Raw genomic sequence first — 24,894 nt, forward strand, 5'->3', positions numbered from 1 at the left:
AGCGTCAAATTAGCGGACAATAAAAATTTATTATAAGCGCCAAAAACTTTAAGACGTTATTTTTCTCAATATTAAATCCGATCCCAATTCAAAAGTACATGTAGCGATAAACGATCTATTATCGCCAGTGCTGTAATCTGCAATTTGTGCAGTCCCCTATTCGCTTGTTGCGGTACCGCTTAACAAAATGGCTACCATTCAGGTCCCGTTTGCCGAAAGGTCGTCAAAATGCGCGACGATTGAATGAAATCTGATAAGGCGATGTACGGATTGGCAGAAATACACGGAGAAACCTGCAGACAACCGCAACCAGAAACTGGAGAAGTGCACTTTCTGCAAAGGAGTGCTGGTCGCTTCAACTTCCACGCGCATTTGAGCCCAACGATGCAGCACTTTATCTGGAGGCACATACATGCATAGCTGTACGATACAGTATTAATAAGCTGGGAAGAGCTGACGATCTACTCATGTGAACAGTCATCCTTACAGTTTAAGTACTGCTTGTATTGAATCGTGTACCAACGACACCTTCATCGCAGTAGATTGTATTGTCGGCAACCAGAGTACTGGTAGCAAGTTTGTTCTTCTACAATGGCAAAGGCGGCAGGACGCTACATGCTCCAGCCGCATACCCATCCAAAACAGATTTCCCACTACCGATACTGAGCTGAGGAAGATTTCAACGTCATCGGCTTCAGCACCAGCGGATTCAACACATCCTCGCTTGGCACTATAATACCAAGTTGGCACTCGTTAACCAATAAAAGTCGCCGCCCAGCTTTATCACGTCCTCTATATTTCTCCTCGCAGGCAGCATTCTCCAGTGTCGCCACGTGTTTGCCACTATTCCACTCTGCAGTATTCATTCGCGTTTGTGCCTGGACTTTATCTGACGCTGAGTGCCTCGGAGCTGATGCAACCGTCGTCCACGCGGCAGCAGCCATTCAACCAGCGCGATGTAGACAGCAAAAAGCAGCAGCACAGCACCGCCCAGCACGGAGAACCCGCCCAGATGCTCGATCGTCTCAGCAAAGGAGACGTCCATATCCTCATCATCCTGCTGCGCGGTGACTGCTGCAACGGATAGCGTCGACAGGGATGCCCTCGATGGGATATCCATCGTTGAAACTTGCCCCTGTTAAATTTGGCAATCGTATTTGGCAGGGGCGCATTTGAGTCTGGCTCCCCTGGCCCTCACCCTTCCCTACCTTTTCTCCTCCAATCAATTCTCTCCGAATGTGTCGCAATGATTAAATCGATTTGACGGTTCGTTTGTATGTTGCTCGAGCACAGCGTGTCGATACAGCGATTGGGGGCTTTCTCCTTTGCATTTGAATAACGCACGGCCCAAGCTCGAACCCGTGCGCGGCAACTCAACTCGAGCGGCAACTTGCAGAAGACCCAGCCTAGCGGTAACCTGCACCAGAGCGTAGCTTGCGCACGCCGACACCCCAGCGAACACAGCAGCTTTCCAGGTACGGCACAAATGATCATGAACATCGGGCAAATTGCTGTTGTTTTGCCACGTGGGATTGCCGCTCCCAGCCAGCTGGGACGAGCTTTTTTCATTGAGATTTCTCCAAATTGACATTCACTCCTGTTGCCACATCTTCCCCCTTTGCTTAACACCAACAGAGCCTCACATTTATATTTCCGCAACTAGTAGTACGAGTGCAGCAACAACAACGGCAAGTAGTCCCGAGTGAAAAGGTAAATTTCCAGCTAGTAGCACTAAAGGAAACGAGCAAGCTGCCTTTGCGTCTCAACTTGCCAGTGTGTCTCACCACCACTGACAGCGCAACTGTGTGCAACTACTCTCCTGCCCACGCAGAAGGCAAGGAGGACTTTGTGGTTGGTCGGAGAGCTGCTGTCTTCCTGTCCGCGCGTCAAAAGCCCAGCACGCGCATAAAAGGCAACAGTTGCTTGTTGCGCTGCTCAGAACCCGTAGCGCGATCTATTTGGCTCGAGGACGGCAACGAGGACAGAACTTGTCGCGGTATATTTAGGAGCATCTGGCTTGCTGGAGAAACGGCGATAGGGGAGAGAGAGTGAAAGAGACCAGTGTCTCAACGCTCCAGCCGGGCACAAAGCAACCAGCTCCAGTGACCAACGAGTAGGGGAAAACAGTGTATAGGTGACTGAAGCGGCATTCTTCGAGCAGACGCCCACAACCCGAGCTGACACAGAACCGCCGCGGGAAGGGGCAACTTGAGTGTTGAGGTAAGTCTGTCGTTTAACTGAAGGCGTCGAGATTTTTTTCGCGACGTGTGATAGAAGATGTTGCCTTCCGCAACTAACTTTCTCTTTCTCTTCGCTGCCACTTGTGCCCCATGTTGCAGGCTTCCGACCCTTTGTTCATCTACACGATGCCACGAGCACCATCTAAGGCAAGCTCTGTAGCTGTGAGTGGCCAGCAAGCAACTGCCGCATCACAGACGCAGCCATCGGCAACTCGTCTGCTGCAACTAAAAGAAGAAGCGGAAATGCAACAATTGCAACTGCAACAGCTCCAACATCAGCAACAATTTCAGTTGCACCAACAAGCGCAATTGCAACAGTTGCAACAGCAAGCTCAAATACAGAACCAGTCGCTTCAGTACACGCCAACAATGGGAACAGCGTCGGGCACTTTAGGCCAGAGCGCAACGGCAAACAACCTCGTGTCCGTAGCCGTGCAAGCTGCTGCCAATGCAGCCAACGCTGCAGCCACAGCGGGCGGCGCCACAGCTGGAGGTGGCTACGCTTTCCCTCGCAACTCGCCGGAATTTGCCTGCGAAAACGTCGGCGAACGAGTGAAAGGAAAGCGGAGAAAATATTGTCCACACGAAGTGACAGCGCTCGTGCTGGGCGTCCAGCGGTACGCAGACGACAGTTGTCCTTGGAGTTCCATCCTGCGAGACCCTCATCTCGGCCACTTGTTCCATGGCCGTAGCGGAGTGGACTTGAAGGACAAATGGCGGACACTCATCAAGACTCGACCGGAACTCGCAGCGTACACAGAGAACCGGAAGAACCACCGCAAGTATCGACCATTTTCTGCCACTGAAGAGCGAGCACTACTAGAAGGAGTCAAGAAGTACAACGGACAGAGAAATGTGTGGTCGCTTATTCTTATAGACAAGGAACTGGGCCCTCAGTTTAATGACCGATCGAACGTGCAACTTAAGGACAAATTCCGGACGATGCGGAGAGCAGGAGCCACGTCGTCGCTACTGATTAGTGGAGGTGCAGCGTCCAGTCAACGAGCGTCGACGGCCTCTACGCCGACTTCGGATAGTGCAACAAGCTCCGGAACGACTACTGCGACCACTTCGGCCACCTCCAGGACGCTGACGGCTGCAGTATCAGCAGCAGTCAATGGATCGAGCAGAGCACCATCGACTGTCACATCGGCGAGTCAACAAGCAGCCACGCTCTTGGTGCAGAACAGCAACGCTGCAACTGCCATGTTTGCAGACCCGAATTTGTATCTGGCTGGCTCGTTCTCGATCCCTCATATGTCTCAAGGGATGAGTATGCCACAAATGACTTCAACGCAGTCGCGACATTCAGCTCAAGCGCAGGCGCAAGCTCAGGCGCAGGCTCAAGCTCAAGCTCAGGCACACGCTCAGGCGCAAGCAATTGCCAACGCTCAAGCTCGCGCCGCTCAGGTGCAACTAGAAGCTCAGATACAAATGCGAGGCCAGCAACAAGCCAAGCAACAGTATCAGGCGTTGAATGGCGCGTTCAGTGCCGGAATTCCAGGCTACCAACTCGTAGGGAACCAGATTGTTCCTCAACAGGCTTTATACTACCCGATGGCACAGAATACGCAGTCTCAGCAACAAGCTCATTTGCAACAGCAACAATTGCAACAGATTCAGCAACGGCAACTCCAGCAGCAACAGCAACAACAGCAGCAACTCGCTGCCGCCATCGCTGCAGCAGCTAACAGTTCGCAGCAGTCTCAGCATCGTCACAAGTCGCAGGCAACGAGCGCGACTGCAACATCACGAGGTGCGTCAGATAGCGGTCGGGGAGGGAGGACGCAAGCTGACAAACGCAATGCTGCCAACAGTATAAGTGTGGGGAGAGCAGCGTCTTCTGTGGAAGATCTGTTGATGCAGACAGGTAGCACCAGTGCATCCACGCCGACGGGTAAGTTTGTTGCACGAGTTTTTTTGGGAGTTTTGTGTCATGAATTGCAAAACTTATCACTTTGTTGTGACATTTAGGTGCAGAACACAACACACGTACTATTTAGTGGAGAGGGCTCTTGGAGAGCACACTATAGTTTTTTGCCACGTCATTTAGCCGGCGAAACTTCAGTGCTATTACTGGAGAGATAGCGTTCGCCAAATATATTCGAGGACCGCAGCAAAGGGCGACGAGGGAGAGGTGCAAGTTGTTGATAATGTCGAGTCGTACCATAGCGAAAGAAACAGCATCACAAGAAGAAAAAGAGATATCAACAACAACAAACACCTTTGACTTTGCATGTATTTTTGCTTCGTGCGGCAACTGTATCCGGATACCCATTTTTTTCGTTTGACGTGTATGAGTGATGGTCTAGGTTCAACGTGGAAAACGAGTGATGGTCTCTAAAGTTGCCGTTGCTGCTTCAACGATTGCTTGTCATTACCCAAGTGGTCAGACTACATTCCTAGCATGAGCCTGAGCGTCTCGCACCATGCCAGCACAACGAAGACGGTAAATCATTCCTCTGTGGCTTCAATGCAGCTAACGGGATGGGTATATTGGCAGCGCGAGCCTGCACGAGCCGCAGACTGCTGGACCAAAGCGTTTGCTGTACTACATAACGCTTTTTTGTGGCTTTTCCAGCGAGAAGAATCGGTTCCTCATAATTTGCTGGTACAGCTTGCTGTCGCGGACGTTGAGCTTGCTGAAGATGGACAAATGCTGTGTGTGATCGACCCAAGCGGTGAACAGCTTCGTTTCTGCGTGAGAGAAAACGCTGCGTTCGAAAGTCGGAGCTCCAGGTTAAAGGATGCGGCCGACCTGACGGAAGCATTCTTCCAAGATTGGACGTACGCGATCTCCCGCGTTGAAGTAGCTACAGAGGTACACTAGAGGATAGCAATCGCATAACCAAGAGGACAAGGTGCATGGATGCGGTGGTTCAATTTGTGAGGCGATGGAGGATTCATGAGCTACGGAAAAATTCATGTACGACGCCCATCAAGAAGAGTAGACAACTCAATGTTTTCAAGGAGTAACAAACATGGGTAAGTAGACGTAGACGTGAACGACGCGCGTATGACTATCAGTGTAAATACGAAGTACGGTAATTTTGATCCTGAGCCACTGCTCCAGCGATGTGAAATCGGTCACTGCATTCCACGTCAAATTAGTCGAGGGGGGGGGTGATTGCTGGTTGGTTACGATATCTTTGGTAGTATCCACCATCGCAGCTTCGAGCCACTTCGAAACGAGCTCTTTTTGATCTACGCATGCGACTCGCCGAACCGTTTAAGCTGCAGCCGTGGTAGTCAGCTGACTTCTATTTCAATGCCGAACCGTGCAGTTTTGCCGTGTTCTGAGACACCAGAGTCATAATGGGCGAAGTGTAAAACGAATCGCGATAGTGTTGCAGCTGTCACCAAGCAATAGTAACAGTGACAAGCAGTCATGTTTTGGTCACGTCAATGCCGAAGGCTTTGAAAACTGCGTGTTCAAGGTTCAGTGCCGCCTACAAACTGTGGCGATCGCTGCATGCGAGGAGGTTTGATATAGCCACTACACTAGTGCTAAATGTTGTGTAGTGCGTTGCTTAGCAACTTACTGGCTGCAATCAGTGACGAAAGATCGAAGGGGTCCACGGTGGGCAGCCATGTAGCGACGGCTCCGTCGAATTGTCCCATGATCGCTGTAGATCTCCACTTACCTGCGTCACTAGCCGTCGGAGGTGAAGGCGATTGGCAAAGGCGTAGGCTAATGGCGTCCGACTTGCAAAGTTGAAGGCTCCAACCAAGTCGGATAGCGCAAGAGCAGCTCGATCTTGAGACCAACACGTTTCCTACCGCGCAAATCTCACGCCAAAGTCTCCGACGGTGTGAATCAAGCACGCACATGGGCATCGGAGACGTAAAGCATTCTTGATATATGTTTGGCGTTTCAGTCAACACGAGCGACCTGCATCTATGGGATTGCAAACTCCGTGGAGTTGCAGGCAAACCATTTTTGTGTCGACAATCTCCGGAAACACATTTCTATTTTCAATTTCCGTGCGATGATTAGCTGGCATAAATAGAATTTTAAACTATGGACCAATCACCACGCGTCTAAGTGGACATGACGCCGTTATCAGATCCGATTATCACAGCAGCCAGGCTATCGCCGGCGCTTTGGCTCAAAGTTTGAGCTGTCCCACACGCGCCACCCTCCTCAGCCACGTTGGCAGCCCAACCATTTGGTGTGGCCATTCCCCAATTGACCCATTCGGGCGCAAGCGGCAAGTTGCAAGTTGCCATGGCGTTCCCCACTCTCAGTCGGCGCCATGTGGCAACACCGATCAACCGCTGCAAGCGAAGATCGCACCGTTATCAAAGCCACCGCAACTGCAACACACCAAAAGTATCTTCACCTCTAAAATGCGAGCGCAGCGAGTCCCTGCGGTCCACGTGGATGACCAGTGGCAGCGACTCCATGGAGGAAGATCCAGACGTCAGCCAAGAGACTGACGCCGATTCTGAAGCGCTCCAGGTGTTCGTACAATTACAACGGCCACTTAGTGACTGGGTCTACTGGCAACGGGACGCCGTGGCACTCCCGGACTGCTGGACGAAAGTTTTTGCCGTATTTTGTGGCAACATCCTATGGCTCTATCGCTACGAGGACGCGTCGGCTAAGAGTCTACTTGTGCGAATGCGTGTCACGGCACTGGACGACGGCAACGACGGCCGCCAACTACTATTCCGTGACGCTACAACAGCAACCAGCGTGCAGCTCTACATGCCAGATGCCTCGGCCTTCTCTCGCTGGCATAGTCACGTATCCACCGAAATAGCCAAATTTCCTTCGGGAGAGGAAGAGGAAGAGAGCGCGAGACAAAGCGCGGAAATGGTGCCTGCAGTTGCGTCAGCCATGAAGAAAAAGCGCTTCTGGAAGGCTTTGGCCGCAGCCATAATTGCAGGTACTACGACCTCGAGTTGTGGTCATGGCGCTGGCAATGAAGAGAGCGCGATGGTCGCATACGACAATCAGAATAGGAAGAAGCTGGGTCAGCGCTGGAAGAACGTCACGACAACGCTCAAGGGCGTATTAAAGCGCGACAATCGACACCTACAGCTGCAGCTGCGAGAAGGAAGAGACAATGCCTGATGCGACGAAGAGTCCAGGGTGCGGACAGAATGAATGCCGCTATGTGTTTCATGGATCTAAGTGCTGTACGAATAATTTAACGTTAAAAAAAATAATCTCACTCTTGAAGTAACGGTAGATTCTGTTGCTGGATTGGACATGATGCCATTTGGCAAAAGAAACCAATAATGTATGCAACTGCAAACGAAACACTGAGGCTCTGCCACAACAAGTCGAGTGTTTTGCCAAGGACACAAAAATGATTCTGCAAAGCAATTTGTGACATTAGCGACGGTGCAGCGAAAGCTGGAGTCGTTTTCGCCGATAAACTCCTGACAGTCTGGACCTTTAATACCAGTGCCACCGGGGCTGTCAGTCCTGCAACTTAGCATTCCTTTTGCACCATCTCAAGCGTGTCGTCCCAAATATGGGATTTATGGGGATATATACCTCTGGACTCCCCAACGAAGTTCCTTCACGCTGATTGGCTAACAAATTCATGACTCGGTGAGGTCATTTACAGTCAAGCAGGTGCTGCACTATGAGGATCTCGCACCTCGTCGGGATGCAGCGCGCCATCACGTGGTGAGTCTGTAAAGTTCACGAGCTAGTGAAGATGCCGAAGAGGTGGTGAAAACTAAAATGCTTTTGCTTGCACGCTACAGGTAAACTGATGCAAAACGAAATCTCGCGAGGTATGAAGCATAACTAAAGCGTGTAAGTTGTCATTTAGATTCTGCTAGCCACTCGGAGTGATCTTGCTAACTACTCGTGATAGATGCGTGCTAGAATTAAAGTTTCTTCAGCTTCCTGTGTTGGATGAACAGCGCCGCAGCTGACTAACGGTGGAATCCCAAGCACATACACGCCCGGGGAGATGGAGTCTTCTCCCTCTTCTTCTTGCCCGGTGTACGTGCAAGTAGTTATATTGTGCCCATCTAGCCCACACCGACTGCAATGATATGTGGGCCGCTGCTGTGGCAGTGTTGCAGATGGCTGAGACTTGAAAAACGCCTGTATAAAAGGCGTGTCGTCATGCTCGTTTAATTGAGACGGTCGCATCTCGTTCGGTGTATCCAGCTTTGCTTTAGATCGAGATGGACCAGACTCCTCGCCCCTGCTACGGATCCGTTTTTCGCCATGCTGAATGTCTGCATTCCGCTTTTTGCGGGCCCCTCCAGCTTGACGATAAATTGGAGCTGGGAGAACAGTAGGTCCTGCCCTTAAAATATTGTCGACTGGTAAGTTGATGTCCATCTCGGCTAGAGCTGCGTGGATTGTTCTAGCCAAATATGCCTGATGAAAATATTCGTAGGTGCGATATAAAGGCACTGCCCCAGAGTTTTGCCGCTCTAATTCGATCAAGACAGCTTGTACGTGACGGCAGGGTATGTGAAGCTGCTCTCACACTCTGCACGACTCGCACTTACCTGAGCTCATATCTACTTTGTACATCTTTGTTGCAGATGCTACGTCTGATCGATCAAATGGGTTGAAGACGTAAAACTCCGACAGCTTCGCGTGAACGACGGCGAGTTCTGTGACGAGTTTCTCTTCCTTATTAAAAAGTGTCATCGCATGAGGTGTTAGACCGTGATTTGATTTGATCCATTTTTTTGCTATTGCAAACAGTTTGTTGCGGGTATCGAGAGCGCGCAAGCAGTATGCACGCAGTGTCCGAAACACCAGATTATTACGAGTGCGATTCCATAACAGTCCGTTGTTGTCGCCTTCCACGCCGGTAGTAGACCGAACGCCAAACAACGGTGTAGCGGTGCCATATACAGGTGCGTTTGTCCAGTTTTGTTCTAGCCAATTGAGTTCATCAGCACTCAATGTACTATTACCAATTACAGTCCAATTGATCGGATGTATGCTACGCAGGTACGACCAAACATGCTACTCTTTCCGTTGCCCGCCTGAACCACTAACAGCACCGGTAGGAAATGCTTTTTCTATGGCAGCAACGTTTTGCTCGAATGCTCGAACAGTGGTGGACTTTTGCAATTGCGTGATGAGTTTGTTGACACTGTCTTTAGTAACCTGCACAGATTTAAACTTGTCGACAGTATTGAAGCGGATATGACCGCGCAGAACTTTAGATTTACCCGCAGACCGACGCGAGCCAGAACAGCTTGTGCAGACAGTTGCTTACGTCGATCTACGAACGTAGGTCGATCATGCATAGCGATTCCAGCAGCAATACAGTTTGAGAAAAACCAGACGAGGTTGTCAATGGTTTCTTTGTGAATAAAAGCAACTGCTACTGAAATAATCTTCTTGTTACCGTCTTTGCCAACTAAGGTAACACAAATTCCATTGTAGCGGGGGTGCTTGATGTGAGTGTCATCGCACTCCCAAACAGGAAGTAGTGAATCTTGAATACGAACCACAGAGCCAATGCAAAAAAAGCTGCGAAAAAATCTACCAAAACTATCTAATTGGCAGCACACTCTCGATCCTGGATTTTGGGACGCGAACAATTCCATGTAAGCTGGTAGCGCTTGGAATTCATTAATATAATCACTCTCCATGTTCTTCAATGCGTCACTAATTACACGATGTAGCACGGAATGTTTCCTAGATACGTCCACACCTTCCACCTGCTTCAAATGATTAATAATTCGCGCTTTGGAGGTATTGTGACCCTCAACAATGCCAGCACGGAAAGCAGGCATGCGGGCAATTTGGTCTCCAGTCGGGTTGGCGGTACTGGAGCAGCACTGCATGTGGGTCAAATCCATCTTCGAAATATACCAGCTATTGTCCGGGACGTGCCTCAGCGAAGTCTCAGGTCTCTTACGGGTACTCTTTGGGTCCTTCCTAATGCGTTTGCGTGCGAGCGATACAAACCACTTACATTCTAGTGCCGTGCACGCCCATCGCTTGTAGTTGCCTTTGTTTTTCGCGAGGCGTACACTCTTGTTGGAATTAGATGCAAAAGCAGATACAAATTTCCCACCCACATCTGCAGACGGAAAAATGGCATGTAGAGCAACCTCCAAATGCCCATAATCACCGACTAAGTCAATTGGCATGCCGGCAGCTTGTTGTCAGGGAACGTCTTTGCTCGACTGCTTTCTTGCCCGAGTAGCACCTTCGTTCCACCCTAAAAATAAAAGTGAAACCTATGGAAATCTAGCCAATCAGCGTGAAGGAACTTCGTTGGGGCGTCTGGGCTTCTTCGTTGGGGAGTCCAGAGGTATATATCCGATTTATGGTGGCGGTGGGCTTGAGTGGTGAAGGAGTGTTTTGCCGGAGATAACTCGGAGGAAACTGCATCGCAGACGAGTCAATGATACAGGCTAGTTGTGGCGTTCTGGTTAAGACCGGCACTTAGTAGCGAACACCTTTACTTGTCCTTCAGATTAGTATTCGTTTTAATCGTGATGGAGGTAAAATTGAAGTCGCACCCCACATATAGCGTGTCCAGAACCGGTGGCTACCTTACTGGTATCCTGGAAGGCAGCGGTCGCCGAGTCCAATACTTGGAGATGCTCGTGGAATCTCCTACCACCTGTAGCGTCAGCGTCAACTCCACCGGGTCGACATCAATGCTGTTCAACTGCAATTACTCACAGCGGCTGCCCCGACCGGCGCGGTTCCTACCCATGCAAGGCTCGTGCCACATTTTGTGAGAGCCCCAGTAGCGCTGTAAATTCACGCACGCTAAAATTACAATGATTGATTTTTTTTAGTCATTTATGCTACAAGACTTTACTGTAGTATTCATATTGCCTTCCTGGAAAACTACCAAAGGGCAATGACCCCATTGAACGTCAGGGACTGCGATAGAAACGAATACTGGCTCCAGTAATAACGCCTTAAAGACCGCGCAACTGTCGAATGTTGTGAAAAGGGATACCAAAAAGTCTATTATAGCACTGCTAACGTGTAAATTCTACTGCCTACTGTATGACTCAAGCTGCCTGCCAAAGGGTGTCGAATAATTCAAGATGAGGGTTTGAAGATACTCCTTTAAACAATTGCGTACTTAACGTTGTTTTTAGGACTACGCTATGGGCCGTTTTTACTTATTACGTCGAAGTACCGTACACTGTACGACCTGCACACACACTTTACCAGTACATGTACATGCCCGTAATTGGTGATGTCATTTACTGTAAATTTGACACCAATTTAATGTCATCGCCATATTCTTTGGAGAGACTATTACGAACTGCAACAATATCAAAGCCGCGTTATTAGCGTTGGTACGTTCGTGTTCGCCCGAACACGCAGCATTGTTACGCCTCATTGACTCAGCTTTTACTCTCAAAATAACTGTTCGCTACTGTGTGTTGTTCGTCGACTTTTTTTGTCGCATTACGAAGTGGCCTATTTAATACTTTCCTTTTGGTCTGCGATGGATCAGCTAAAATTCACCAGTACCAGGCATCGCGCCTCATGGATACAAGGCTTTTAATGAAAAAGAAAACATGTAAATTAAACATATTAGATGGCCACCTTTCATGGTGAACATTTCATCATCTTCAGCCCCCGAACAGTGAGCAAGGAAGGTGCACGCAGCGTGCCACGCACACAGCGCTTCCACGATACCGATAGACCGCCAACTGGGCAACAGTAAGACTATAGCCTTTAGATACGCATGGGGTTTTCGTCCCGATCAATGAGTAGCATAAATACTTGGTTTGCTTCGCTTCCCTACAGATGGATCTACATTGCCGCAAAAAATGTCTTCTGATGAATCAGCGGACCACCCCAGTGCCTATTTACGAATGTCATAGTGAAAACGACGAGGCAGAAACAACCTATTGCTGGCCAGATATCTGTGTAGTGCAGAAATCTGGGTACTGGTATTCTCAAGTTGATAGCTTGCATTACATTAATCCACAAATACCAATGGTACTACGATGTGTGACCGGTTGAAGAACGAACCTTATCATTTCGCTGGTGTATTAACGTAAAAATCGAAAAGCACTTTTTATAATTTGTTTAAAATTTACGAAGGGGTCAGGGTGCTATTCTGCGGACTTATAAAGCGACATTGAGAAATAGAACGTTTTCCTTTCGTTTTGGCCACTCATGCACACATTGATACCAATAATGTCATTGATTAGCGTTTTTTTAATCTTTTGTCAGTCAAGATTCTTCTCGATAATGCGTTGACACATTGAACTAGGACGTGATTAGCTAGAGATTGATTTTTGAACATGAGCCAATCGAATGTCGTGCTGTGCCAGAAGAAGTTTTGCAAATACTGGTAAGTTACTAGGAATGCAGGATTGACACTGTTTAACTAATAAGAAACAAGTACATCGGGTATGCATTAACGCCCCGCCGCGAGTTTTCTGGTCGCAGGTATTCCGTCACGATGATACTTTACAGATAGATCCAGGAAAAGTGGCTCAAACGGCCTATTCATGCGAAAAATCCAGTGGCCTACTATATTCATGCATTGCTTACCACCCTATATACTCAGTTTCGTAGCAAGGAGGCTTTGGGGAGTCGCTCGACGAGCATCTCTATGTTTTAAATCTCTTTTACAATAATGAACACTTAATACAGGTATTCTAGACTATAAAACACATTAATCGCTCGAAAAGTGCTAGCTACAGTCTCAAAATGCCAATAATTAATAGAGTAGGAGAAAGAGGAGTCGACATCCGAAATTCTCACGCACCGTGAAACGTATGCCACCATGAGCTGCATTTACCCCCCCCCTTCCTCCGAAAGGTGAGCACAGCTCACTGAGCAGCAAGTGACATTAAAGTTTATCGAAGTAAATAAACTTTAACCGGGCTACACAAATCAGCACACGATAATGTTATCTCAAAATAATTTTCAACTGACCTCTCTTGCGTTGTTCAGACGTGTTTTGAGTACTTAATTAATACCACCAATTCATCGAGTTCGCCAATGAGCTAGCCCCATTATAAAAGCACAGTGAGCGTATCGAATGTACGCAATTCTCAATTTCCGAGAGTTTCCGTTTCGGTGATCGACCTTGCTGATGACGTAAACTAATTGCTTAGAAACTCTTAAAAGTCAAGACTCGATAGGCCGAAAATAGACTTTTCCATCCAATCCGATTACAAGGATAATAGTCAATCAAATTCTTACACTGGGGTGACGTGTACCAAATAAAATGGCTTCGTTTTGGTCTGTCACACAAATCTCGACTTGACAGCTCCGTGATTGAATAAAAACATTTTAACTCCAATTGGCTATTATGCATCGCTATGCTTCAACACACATCCTGCGATCCATGCCGTCGGCAATTCCAGCCCAATTGCATCCTGCAGCAGCATGTACACCGCAGTAGTCCACTCGCTATATTCTTTGGACAGTTTAATGGCTGTGTCTTCAATTTCGCAGTGTCGGCCGTGATGCGACATCACGATTATAATGCAGTGCAGATTTCACCATCACTCTGCGAGTCTTTCTCCATAGAACGGTCACCTTCAAACGTCACATACAAACTCCAAGTCGTTGTCTGTGGTCGGACTGCATTTAACCGCTTGCCGACGAAAAAGGCTCACTATTCAACTTGTCGTCTCCGCCACAGCAGCGTAGTGAGAGTGTGGCATCCTTCTTCTTCTTCTTATAAGAGCTTCACATTCATCCTAATGGCCCCGCAACCAATTCGTCCCGTCAGACCTGTACTAATGGAGCCGCAGTTGTCTGTCGCGCACACGTGTGGCATCACGCTCTCACCCGTCAAGCGTGGCTCGCGTGACATCATCGATACACTCAAGCACCAATGCGACTGTGCGCCACGCTCTGTCTCCATGGGCGAATATGTGGCCAGTCCACGCGTTACGTCGGGACAAGTACAGGGGTTCGCGAAGGAGTCCGACTACCTTCTCTCCGAGCCATCGTACGCCATCGACGTGCACAAGACGACGCCCGCTGACGCCCCGAAGGAGCAACCGCGTGGTACGAGCTCGCTCTGGGGCTCTACTTTCACTCTAACCAACACCATACTAGGCTCGGGAACACTCGCAGTGCCGTTCGCCATCGCGTCGAGCGGATGGTTGCTGGGCAACGCCATCATGTTAGCGATCGCTATGATTACGCGATATTCCGTGCATTTACTGCTGTCTGCAAGCGACCGAGCAGGCAGCAATTGCGCCAAGACCTACGAGAGTCTCGGCCACTTCACTATGGGCGCGTTTGGCACCAGATTGGCAGAGTTTACCTTCATCTTCGGGGGGTTTGGGACTCTCGTAAGCTACTTGATTTTCGTCACGGACTTGTGCGCGGCTGTGCTTTCTGTATCAGCGCAAGACAAGTGGACGATCACAGTCACGTTGGTCGCAACTGTCGTGTTCCCTCTGTCTCTGAGTCGTCGTATTGGCAAACTGTGGCTGGCTTCTGTCCTCGCTATTCTGTCCATCGGCTACGTCGTGGCGTTCGTTCTAGTGGCCTTCCTCGCTGTGTATAATGCGGACACAGCGTCGATTGGACAAGGTGTGCAGGCTGTCCGTATTGATCCGGGAAGTGTGTATACAGTGACGCTATTAATCTCTGCATTTGCATGCCACAACACGGCGTTGCCAGTGTACGAAGAACTGAAAGACCGGACGTTGCCCCGGATGAACCGAGCAGTCATTGGAGCTATCAGCGTCGCGTTTGTACTGTACGAAGTCATTTCGCTCTGTGGATATCTGCAGTTTGGATCGGAGACCAAGGACAATATCTTGCTCAACTTCTCGTCGGATTATGTGGCACAACACAAGTCTGTGAAGGTTCCTCTGCTGATTGGACAGTTGTGTATGGCCCTGGCGTTGGTGCTCACGACTCCAATTGCCATGTGGCCATTCCGTTCGTGTGTCTTGAGTGTGTATCTGCGCGTGAAGAATGGCGTACAGACTCCTAGTCATGAGGCTACGTACAAGGAGTATATTGGAGTCACAGTGCTGAGTCTGACTCTCATCTTGACGTGCAGTATCTTCGTGCCGTCTGTCAAGATCCCTTTGAGTATCGTGGGTTCAGTGTCGGGGTCATTATTGATCTTCGTTATGCCGGCGTTGTTCTTCCTGCTGCAGTCCACAGGCCCCATGATTAGTCGTGAACACGCAGGTCCATTGCTTATGCTCGGTGCAGGTGTGGTGATCGGCGTTGTGGGTCTCTCGTTGACACTGTTCAAGCTGTATCGTGAATATTCTTAAAGATATTAATTATATCTAACGATAAAAATCAATTAACATTTTCATTTATTTTTTTCTCAGGTCTTAAGTACGAAGCTCCATATTCCTCCATTAAAAAGTCAACGATCGGCGACAGTATGGTATTCAACTCCATTAAGCTTGACTTTAGAATATGGCAGAAATTTCTCGACTGGGATACTGTCGTTGGTTCTTTTCGTGTGTTCAATATTCCAGTGTTCCGCCACATGTGGGTCTGGTTCCATTCGATAAAGATCAAGATACGGTCCAGTGCAGGACTCAATTGGAGCTATTAGTGTTGGATCATAAAGTCTCGCAGCTAACGGATGTGTAGGAGCGACACAAACCCTCCAAATCCCATCCATAAAGACGTGATACGCCTTGGCTTGTAGTCTTCTTCTAACGACAGCTATTGGACCGTTCTCTTGTTGATATCCTGATATGCCCTTGGCTCGCAGAGGGGCTTAGAACAGGGTTAATTCAAGACTGGTATTTCTGTTAGTTTGTGTCGTGTCTTGTCTCCGACTGGAACAAGAACCTAGAAAGAAAGAATAGAAAAAATGCAACTTCAACTTAAGCTGCAATGGCGGTCAGCATCCTCAGGCCGACGTCCTTGTCACTCGCCCCCATTATGACTGCTCATTAGCACGGAAACACTCGACGAATGTTCACTCGCTGCTGCGTTGGTCCTTGGTCCAGGGTAATAGTGCCATTGTCGTGCACCGATATCGGCAGTCTCTTGTATTGGAACTTTCCCCATGGTGTACAAAAGGCGGAGTACTTTCGGCTTTCATTCGCTACTTGTCTAGCGTAATAGTCCATATTGGCGTCCAGTGACGAAAAGTACTTTGCTCCACCTAGTTTTGCTAAGTGTTCTCGAATCAGCGGTACATAGTATGGGTGTCTCTTCTAAAACCGATTAAGCGCTTGAAAGTCAGTCAGCAACCGTAGTCTTCCGTCTGACTTCTTTAAGAAGAAGGCAGGCGACGCCATCTCCGAGTCGAAGATTTGCTCAAGCACATCGACTGTAATCAATCTGTGTCTCTCCTTGCGAGCTGCATCTTCCTCACTCCTCGGTACTGAGTATGGTCTCGCATGAACCGGTATGAACGGCTCAACAATTGGTAAGACGTGATCCGGCAGCTTCATCTTGCCCAGCTGTACATTGTACAACATCTCAAAGCTAGCTAACAGCGTCACGACTTTGTCGTACGTCTCTTGGTCGATGTCTGCATCGCCAATCAGGTCCATCGGTTTAACCGACGTATCGTTAATGTCCTTGACCTCGTCAAGTATCTCCACCTCCTTCAATTCTACAGGCAGGTGTCTTTTCGGCTTCTTGTCTGGTATCTCTTGATACGTCCCAGCATTGCCCGTACTCACGACCACGGAGTTTCCGTTCCACTCCACCTTGCCGTCTCTGAAGTTCACGATGATACCCAATGCGCTCAATCAATCGCGACCAATGACCATCTCGTCCTTGGTGTTCTCAATCACCTCAAACAAATGAGTGATTCGTGAGCCATAGTTAAGGTCCAAGAATCTGAACTTCACAACCATAGTACCGTCCGACTTGAGTTTACCGTCAACTTGCTCGAATATCATGGTTGAAGAGGTCTTCTTGACTCCCAGCTGCTTATTAGCAGTCACGAGTGATGCGTTAATATAACTGGTAGTACCTCCAGTGTCCAGTAGAGCTACTCTTTTCTCTTTTGTCTGCGAGAGCCGAATTCCCAGTCGCATTGGTCTACCAACGCTTTTAGATGCTTCATTCATCACGCTGGAGATTATTTTGCCTTCGCTCTCATCACTATAGTTGTAGTCCGACTCCGTGTCGTCCACCTCGTCAGCTTTCGGTTCTCCGACTTCTTTGCCGCTGACTTCTGATTGTAGCTACTCTTGTCGTTCTTCTTCTGCGTAAAACACTCCTGGTCACTATGTGACGCTGTCTTATGCAGTTTGCACCACTTTCCACTTAGTTCTGCGTTGTTGCTCGACGACGCTTTGTTCGTGTGGTTATTATTCCACTTCTTATGGCTACTATTCTTGCCATGGTAGTTGCCGTACTGCTTATTCGGCTTACTCGTCTTCGGCTTTCCTTTGTTCTCTTGTCCTTCGCGTCGCTCTGACTGCTCAAGGCGCTCGAAATACTGCACGGATTGCGGCATACTACTGAATGTGATACCACTGCACTCGTACGCATGTCTCCAATCTCTCGGCATCGCACACTTGAAGTACCTGATCATTGACTTGTCGTCCAAGTTCATGGGGTTTGTTGGCAAGACTCGAAGCATGCGAGCAACCTCTCTCATGCGCTCATTTCGCCGCTTGGCGGACATGAACAAGTCTTCTTCCAACTGCTCATTGTATGCTTTGGGTACGTACGTCCGTCCCCACAACGCGTACGCCTTCGTAAACTGTGCCACACTATTCATATCCTTATCCTCGGAAGCTGTATGCCACGCCTCCAGTGCCTCATTCTTCAGTACCAACTGCAAATTCAGGTCCTTCTCGTCTGGTGCCCACTTTTTGAGCTGACACAGACGTCCAAACTTGTGACTCCACTTAAGCCAATTTTGGGCTGTACCTCCGCTGAAGCGAGGGAGTGAAATCTTTACGTACTCACGCTCCGTGTTGTACGTTGACGCCCGTGTTGTCGCCTGGAATACCACGCCTTGTCTGCGCGGTTCATCTCGTCCATGGTCTTGCTTGGTCTTCACCCGTTGTAGAAGTCCTACAAGTTATCCTCTAGTTCCGTCCTTTTGAACTAGTTCAAAGTGATATGCCCTTGGCTCGCAGAGGGGCTTAGAACAGGGTTAATTCAAGACTGGTATTTCTGTTAGTTTGTGTCGTGTCTTGTCTCCGACTGGGACAAGAACCTAGAAAGAAAATATAGAAAATAAAATGCAACTTCAACTCAAGCTGCATGGCGGTCAGCATCCTCAGGCCGACGCCCTTGTCAATCCTACATCCACGTCTTCCGTGAAGGGTATGATTCCTCCGTCTCTCACTGCTCCTAACAGTGTTCCAAATACAAGTGCGGGCTCACCTCCAGCCTGTTCCAACTCAGTATACACGTCCACTAGCAGCATATGCAGCACGCTCGCGTGGCCGGGCGTCCGCGTCTGCATCAACAAGTCTGTTCTGTCAGCACCTGCGCAGTCTTCCTCGTCAAACCTCGTTTTGATCGGCAGGCAATTTTCCCATACTTGGTAGCTTTTCAGACTGTCGTCGCACAAATATCGTGATGATTCTCGAACCGCGGGGCTTTCATCTTTAAGGCCGCAACCCAGCGGTAGAAAGAGTTCGGCATGTCAATGACTGGTGCTTGTTTGGGAGAACAACTCCAGTCGTCCGACGCTACAGTGAATTGTGGGTCATCCGAGTAATGATGTGACGAGAGGAAGAGATGATCGTAAGATGACAACACCGGGAAGAAGCTTAAAGCCACAGGAGTCGAATGGACAAGAACAGCAGAGTTGACATTTTGCCTTTACATGTACGGTACCAGCAGTATTTTTGCTACACCATCATTCATTTAATTTAATTTATGTATAATGGTGTGATCCACATATTCTAGTTTTGCAGCTTCAACTTTACTGTAAATTGGATTTGTTGCCTACGACCAGGCATTGAACGGAGAGTCTACGAGGATGCGGATGCTACTATAGCGGAGGCTACTACTGTATGATAGTACTGCGCAAATACCGTCAGCTTGAAGCAGTTGCTGGTGCGTGCCCTGCTCCGCGATCTTGCCGCCGCTCACCACGCAGATCTTGGCCGCCTTGCGGATCGTCGACAAGCTCTGCGCGATGATGATCGTCGTACGCCGCTTCAACGCCATCACCAGGTGGTGGTGCTGAGCGGAAAAGATGGTCCGACAAGGTGGTCCGACAAGGTGGTCCACCTGGTCCAGAGCCTCCTACACCACCGTCTCACTCTCCGAGCCCAGCGCACTCGTTCCTTCATCCAGCACCAAGATGTCTGGGTTCTTCAGAATGGCTCTCCCAAGCAGAGCTCCGAAAAACGGAGCTCTGCTTTTTGAAGAATGAAAAATAAAAAAGCATTTTATTGTAAGAAATATTTGCTTCAGCTCTCGACACAGGTACTCTTACTCCTCCAGCTGTAGGTGCCGCAGCACGGCCTGTACGAGTCCGCGCATGAGCTCACCGGGAGCGGCCCTCGCTGGATAAACCACGACCTCCACATGTACTCGTCGATGTGGCCATCCAGGTACTTCTTATTGCAGCCGCGCATCGCCTTGATGTGACGTTTGATATGCATTTCCCACAAACCCTCAATTGTGTTCGTATGCGTACCTGAGACAGGGCCCACAAAGTGGAGAGTGTGGCTCACCCAACTGTGATCGTAGTGCATACTCGCCAACGTGCGGTTGTTGGCGAGCGTATGCACTACTGACCCACGCTAGCCACGTAGGAAGCGAACATGTCCGAGTGAATCCGAGTCCTAGTAAAAACAAACACAATTAGAAATAAAACTTACGAAATATAGGTTTACGGTACTAATCGAGGTCTAATGAACTTCTTGATAATCGGCAGCAGCGTAGACTTCGTACGCTTGTCGTACACGATGCGGCCAAACCATCGTCCTGTCGCCACCCCCCCCCTTCCCCCCCCCCAAAAAAAAAAACAAAACTCTTGGTAGGTGCGACCGCGACCGTACTTTGACTTTTTCTTCAGGTTTGTTTCATCTATCTCAACAATGTGCCCTTCACCGGTAATCTATACAATATAAACATACATAATTAGAGCAAAGACAGTTGTATAGCACAACAGCAAACTTACCTTAAACTCGCCACTCAAAAGCTCTTTGGAGCAGAGGACGCGGCATGCAGCATACCAAGCTGACGCCGTATTCTCGCTGACCCTGGCCATGTGCGCAGCTTGGGGCTGTGGTGCTCGCATGCACCACAAAAAAATATCAGCCGTAACGCCTGGGAAAGATCGAGCTTCATCTTCGAGAACCAAGAGTTCACGAAGATGCTAAACTGCTCTTGCTTTCCATCTGCGTGGCAGGTCCTCCTGCAGCACCGCCAGTAGCGCTTGCGTGCGTTCAGTCGCATGGGCTGAGCGCAATGAGGGCAGAGCATCGACCGCTCCAGCAGCCCCACCTTCATGGCACATGCGACTACCTTCGACTCGTCGGTGGTCGCCTCCATGATGGCGCTAAAGTCGAAGTGGTGGAGCTGCTGGAGGTTGTAGCTGTGAGCCATGGCTGTCGGATTCCTGAATGAGAGTAAAAATGTAACTCTGTGTAGCCTAAAAACTAGGTTGATAAATCTTCATATTTAAGGTTTGTATTTAAAGCCCAAGTTGTGACGTGCGCAATGAGCGCGAAAAATGGAGCTACCACGTGCTCTAGGCGCGAGCTCAGATGCACAGTGTATCCTGGTGTACACCACATTAAATGCCGAAAAATAAAACTTTGTCTGTCAGCAAAAATCACTTTTTATTTTTGCGCTCTTGATAAAACGGAGCTCTGCTTGGGGAGAGCCTTCAGAACAGCTCAAGCGATGGCGACGCGTTGTATTTGACCACCCGACAGCTGCTCGCCCTTCATCCCCACCTGCGTGGCGTAACCGTCCGGGAACTGCGTGATCAAGTCGTGCGCGTTGGTCATCTTGGCCGCGTCCTCAATGTTCTGCTGACTCGGCGGCTCTACCAAGCCGTACGAGATGCTATCAGCGATAGTTTCAATAAAATGCGTTAGCTCCTGTCCCACCAGCTTAATGTTTCTACGTAGCCAGCTTAAGCTCAGGTCCTTGATGTTGTGTCCATTAAGCAAAACGTGGCCAGCCACTGCGTCGTATAAGCGCTCGATGAGTGAGATGATGGTACTGGTGCTCCCAGCACATTTGCTTTGACAAGAATCAGTTAACCACACTTCGCCAAGCCACTATGGCTCAGTCGGCTACTATTGCCGACAATACAGTCGTCCCTATTGACGGAATCAGCACAGTCAAACGACCCGGCGATGTCGTGTGCTTGAATAACCTGGTGTTTCGCTCGTTACTTCTCGTCTACCAGAAGGGCACTGCTGAAGAAGACAAATGGGCCAGTGTTTTTGGCGATGTTGTGGTTTGTGAAGTGGACCGCGTTGCGTTGTTTCGATATGCAACCAAGCTGGCATCAGGAAGCAAAAAGGATTCTGTTGGATCGTGAGAGTCTCTGCTAACAGCGTACTGTACGATGAAGGGACGTGTGTATGACCAGGCAAACTTCGAGCGTGAGAAGAAGCTATTCTACAAAACGTTGAAGCTACCAGCAAAGTCGGAATAAGCTCGTGTAGGTGCGAACGCGAAGAAAGAGAAGAAACGAAAGCTAAATGAGAAGCTAGCTGCCGTACGGGCTGCCAAGCACCAAAAGTGACTGCAGTACACTTTGCTTCTAATCAGAATTCAAATTTCTGATAATATTTTTCTTTTCGCATCCTAACTTGCAATTTTGATTTGGGGGGCCGTTTCGACGTACAGGTAGTTTTCAAAGTACTACTGCTTAAACTTGTACACGCTACATTTTGTCAAATTTAAGCTCTAAAACACTTGTCGTTACGGTCGCCACCTCTGAAACTATGTTTTTTTGCAGCCTATCTTGCACATTAACAATTAGTGGACTCAGCTTGTTTGAGGCAGCATCGAAACACTTACCCGCACCATTTGTATGGTCCTCCACGCGCTTTTTTATTTAGCGTAAATATCCAACAATCAAACACTCTGACACAGTTATCTCGCAGCCTAACTTGCAATATTTGCTTCACATTCATTTGTAAAGAATTTTGTTAGGCTCAAGTAATCTCTTAAAGTTTCTACAGGCCAGATTTGGCGTCTGTGTATTAGTTTTGGCACGACAGAGCCTAAGTGCGCAGCTTCTCCAGGATTCAGAATCTGGATCGGCCGCAGCCCTGGTGCTAAGTATAATCAGAGAGTGTTAGTAAGGACTGATTCATTATTCACCGAGTCGTAACATCGGTTTCTACAAGCGGGAGAACAATAGGGCTGTCACTGAGGTCATGTCAGTGTGATTTTTGTATAGGTTTTAAATGCAGCCTATCTTGACCGTCGATAAGCACACCATCTTCGTGAGCTGTTTGCATCAGTACGGTAGCTACTGAATCACTTCTACAAACCAGAATTCCCGTAACCGACTCTTGTTTAGGGATAACTACCTGAATTCATGAATGCGCTCATCGTTGCTGCAGCGAGTTTCTATACTACTCATGAAGTATTGTTACTCTATTTCTAACGCCGGACCAATTGCGCGCGGCCTACCAGCACTTCCCGATGCACATCTACGCGACTTTGCCCCTCTGTAAACCAGCGTTTCTGTTCCGTGTATGTCAGTAACGCCGCGCGCCTCCATAGCGTATAGCGTGTGGATGCAGGATCAGTACTTGAACCAAACGTTGCACGGACACGAGCGGGATTGCATATCCACGGGCCAACCCGATGCAGGCATTCCCTGCGTCACCATATTTGCAGTGAGCTTGTTCAGTCGTGAAGAGATCGGCAGGTCCTCTACTCATTTCGTCATAAGCGCGGGGCGATGGATGACTAACAACACCGACTACGTCACGTGACGAGATGTCGGGAGGGTTGGATAGCAGGAAAGCAATGCTATTTCTCGAGGTGGCGTACACTGACAGTAGCCCAGCTCTAGCCATCGCTTTGACACGTCGCACAAGTCTTGCGTCTGGCTCGCAAGTAGCTGTGAAGGGTCTCGCAGCGACACTTTCGCTTTCACATAGTAGGTATGAGAGCGCCGACCTTGAGCTTTCGACGCAGAGTGACGTCTCTTTTAATCGCAGCGTTGTAAGTCTCGCAGGAGTTATTGGTGGTTGCGTAACCGCTTGGTGTGTGGAAGCACTGCCACCGCCCGAAGCGTTGGTTCAACCACACTTTCGAAAAGTACTTCGAGAAGTCCTCTAGATCCTTGCGCTTTGCCCAGTGCTCTTGCACTGCAGTTAGCTTATCCTGGAAGGCGACTTCGCTCGTGGTATAGTGCAAGTCGTGGACATCAGCCATTACCGATATTGCTATGCTGAAATCCATGGAACGTGTTTTCTCGAATATCGTCTTGGCCACATGACAGTAACACATCAAGTATGTATACTCGCAGTCTTCCCCAAACACCTCTTCAACGGCATTCCACTGGGCTGCGTCGGCATCACCCATCACGTAGCGAGCAGTTAAAGGCTTACCCACCACAGTAAAATAAACGCGGCGAAGTAGCTGGAGCACCTCGGTATGCTGGTCTGGTTGCTGCTGCGACATAATAAAGACCGCCAAGAGATGGAAGTGTCTCGCTCTATCTGAGATGCCAGCAACGATGACCGGGTAGCCTACTTGAGTGTGCTTGTACGTGGCGTCCAAGTGTAGGATAAATGATGCAGCCTCCCGATTGGCACGGCGTAGAAGTTTCTTCGTGCTAACTCCAATCACGAAGGGATTAGCATCGCTCCCGTTACCTATGACAGCATTGCCATTCACATCTGTGCGTTTCGTAAACGTGAACGCAGCTGCCTCTTCTTCTTGACCGGTAAAAAAGGTTTCCTGCACCTTACGGTGAACGGCGGCGCGCAAATCGCTGCCACCAAGCCGCCCCGCGACATGGTGATGCGCAAAGCGCTGGACTCTCACCAGCGGTGGTGCAGTGGCCTCCGTTAGATTGAAATGCTGGGTTAGCGCGTTCCAAATTCTTTTCGGCTTGAGACCTTGTCTAGCCCAATCCATCACTGCCGTTTTCATCGCGTTTGCTAGCACGGGGGCGCTTGCGACGCGGGCAGGGGTAGCATGGGTGTAGGCTTCTTCGATCGTTACGAGATGCGTCTGCTGGCACGTCATGACGCGACCTATCCAGGGGCAAACAGCAGCTGTCGAGACGTCCTCGCAGGCCTTGCACGCGCAAGCCAGGCGCTGCATCCGCAATGGATGCGGAGTGGCGTTCATGCATACATAGCACTGTTTCAGATCACTTTTCGCAACACGGAACTTCTTAAGACCTCCGAGTAGACGGTCGGTCTCAATCTGGGGCGTCGCAGCCGCGAGTGTCTGCCAATGGTCACAGGAAACCATGAGGGGTGCTGGGGGGAGCTGGGGGCTGGCTTAGCGGGGAGAGATTGCTGAATGGTGGATAGTAAAGGAAAGCCCGAACCCCTCGAGTATTGCTGGATGTTACTTTTGTGATAGAGCTTTGACCATTGGCCAAAATAATCTGCCGAGCTAGCGTCTCCGGGACAAGAGTGCTGCTAATGGTCTGGTGGTGTCACAATCACAATAACGAGTTCCTAAAAGGTATCGGTCGGTGCCACATGGATTTCTGGGGTGCTGATAGTATACTTTTGGTGTTTTGTTAGCAAAAACTGGTGTAAACAGTTATCCCTCCTGCTAGGAGACTATCCTGTCGTACGCTCCTTGTCCAGCGACCATGATCGCCGTAATACACAA

At 49.1% G+C, this 24,894-nt stretch overlaps 3 protein-coding genes across 3 annotated transcripts; all 3 read left to right on the forward strand.

Annotated features, from left to right (window-relative positions):
* Positions 1-2,502: 2,502 nt before the first annotated feature.
* Positions 2,503-4,584, forward strand: PITG_05149 (uncharacterized protein; the record flags this gene model as incomplete). The annotated part of the gene is made up of 1 exon (XM_002998799.1): positions 2,503-4,584. The coding sequence occupies one exon, from the start codon at positions 2,610-2,612 to the stop codon at positions 4,212-4,214; it is 1,605 nt and encodes a 534-aa protein (XP_002998845.1).
* Positions 4,585-5,199: 615 nt separating this feature from the next.
* On the forward strand, positions 5,200-8,138 carry PITG_05150 (uncharacterized protein; the record flags this gene model as incomplete). The annotated part of the gene is made up of 5 exons (XM_002998800.1): positions 5,200-5,225; positions 5,763-5,905; positions 6,389-7,132; positions 7,823-7,884; positions 8,106-8,138. 5 exons carry the CDS (start codon positions 5,200-5,202, stop codon positions 8,136-8,138), a joined length of 1,008 nt encoding a protein of 335 aa, XP_002998846.1.
* Positions 8,139-13,889: 5,751 nt separating this feature from the next.
* On the forward strand, positions 13,890-15,434 carry PITG_05151 (Amino Acid/Auxin Permease (AAAP) Family; the record flags this gene model as incomplete). The annotated part of the gene is made up of 2 exons (XM_002998801.1): positions 13,890-14,140; positions 14,207-15,434. 2 exons carry the CDS (start codon positions 13,890-13,892, stop codon positions 15,432-15,434), a joined length of 1,479 nt encoding a protein of 492 aa, XP_002998847.1.
* Between the last annotated feature and the right edge of the window lie 9,460 nt (positions 15,435-24,894).

This window comes from Phytophthora infestans, genomic scaffold (assembly GCF_000142945.1).
Source record: "Phytophthora infestans T30-4 supercont1.7 genomic scaffold, whole genome shotgun sequence".
NCBI classification, from domain to species: domain Eukaryota; phylum Oomycota; class Peronosporomycetes; order Peronosporales; family Peronosporaceae; genus Phytophthora; species Phytophthora infestans.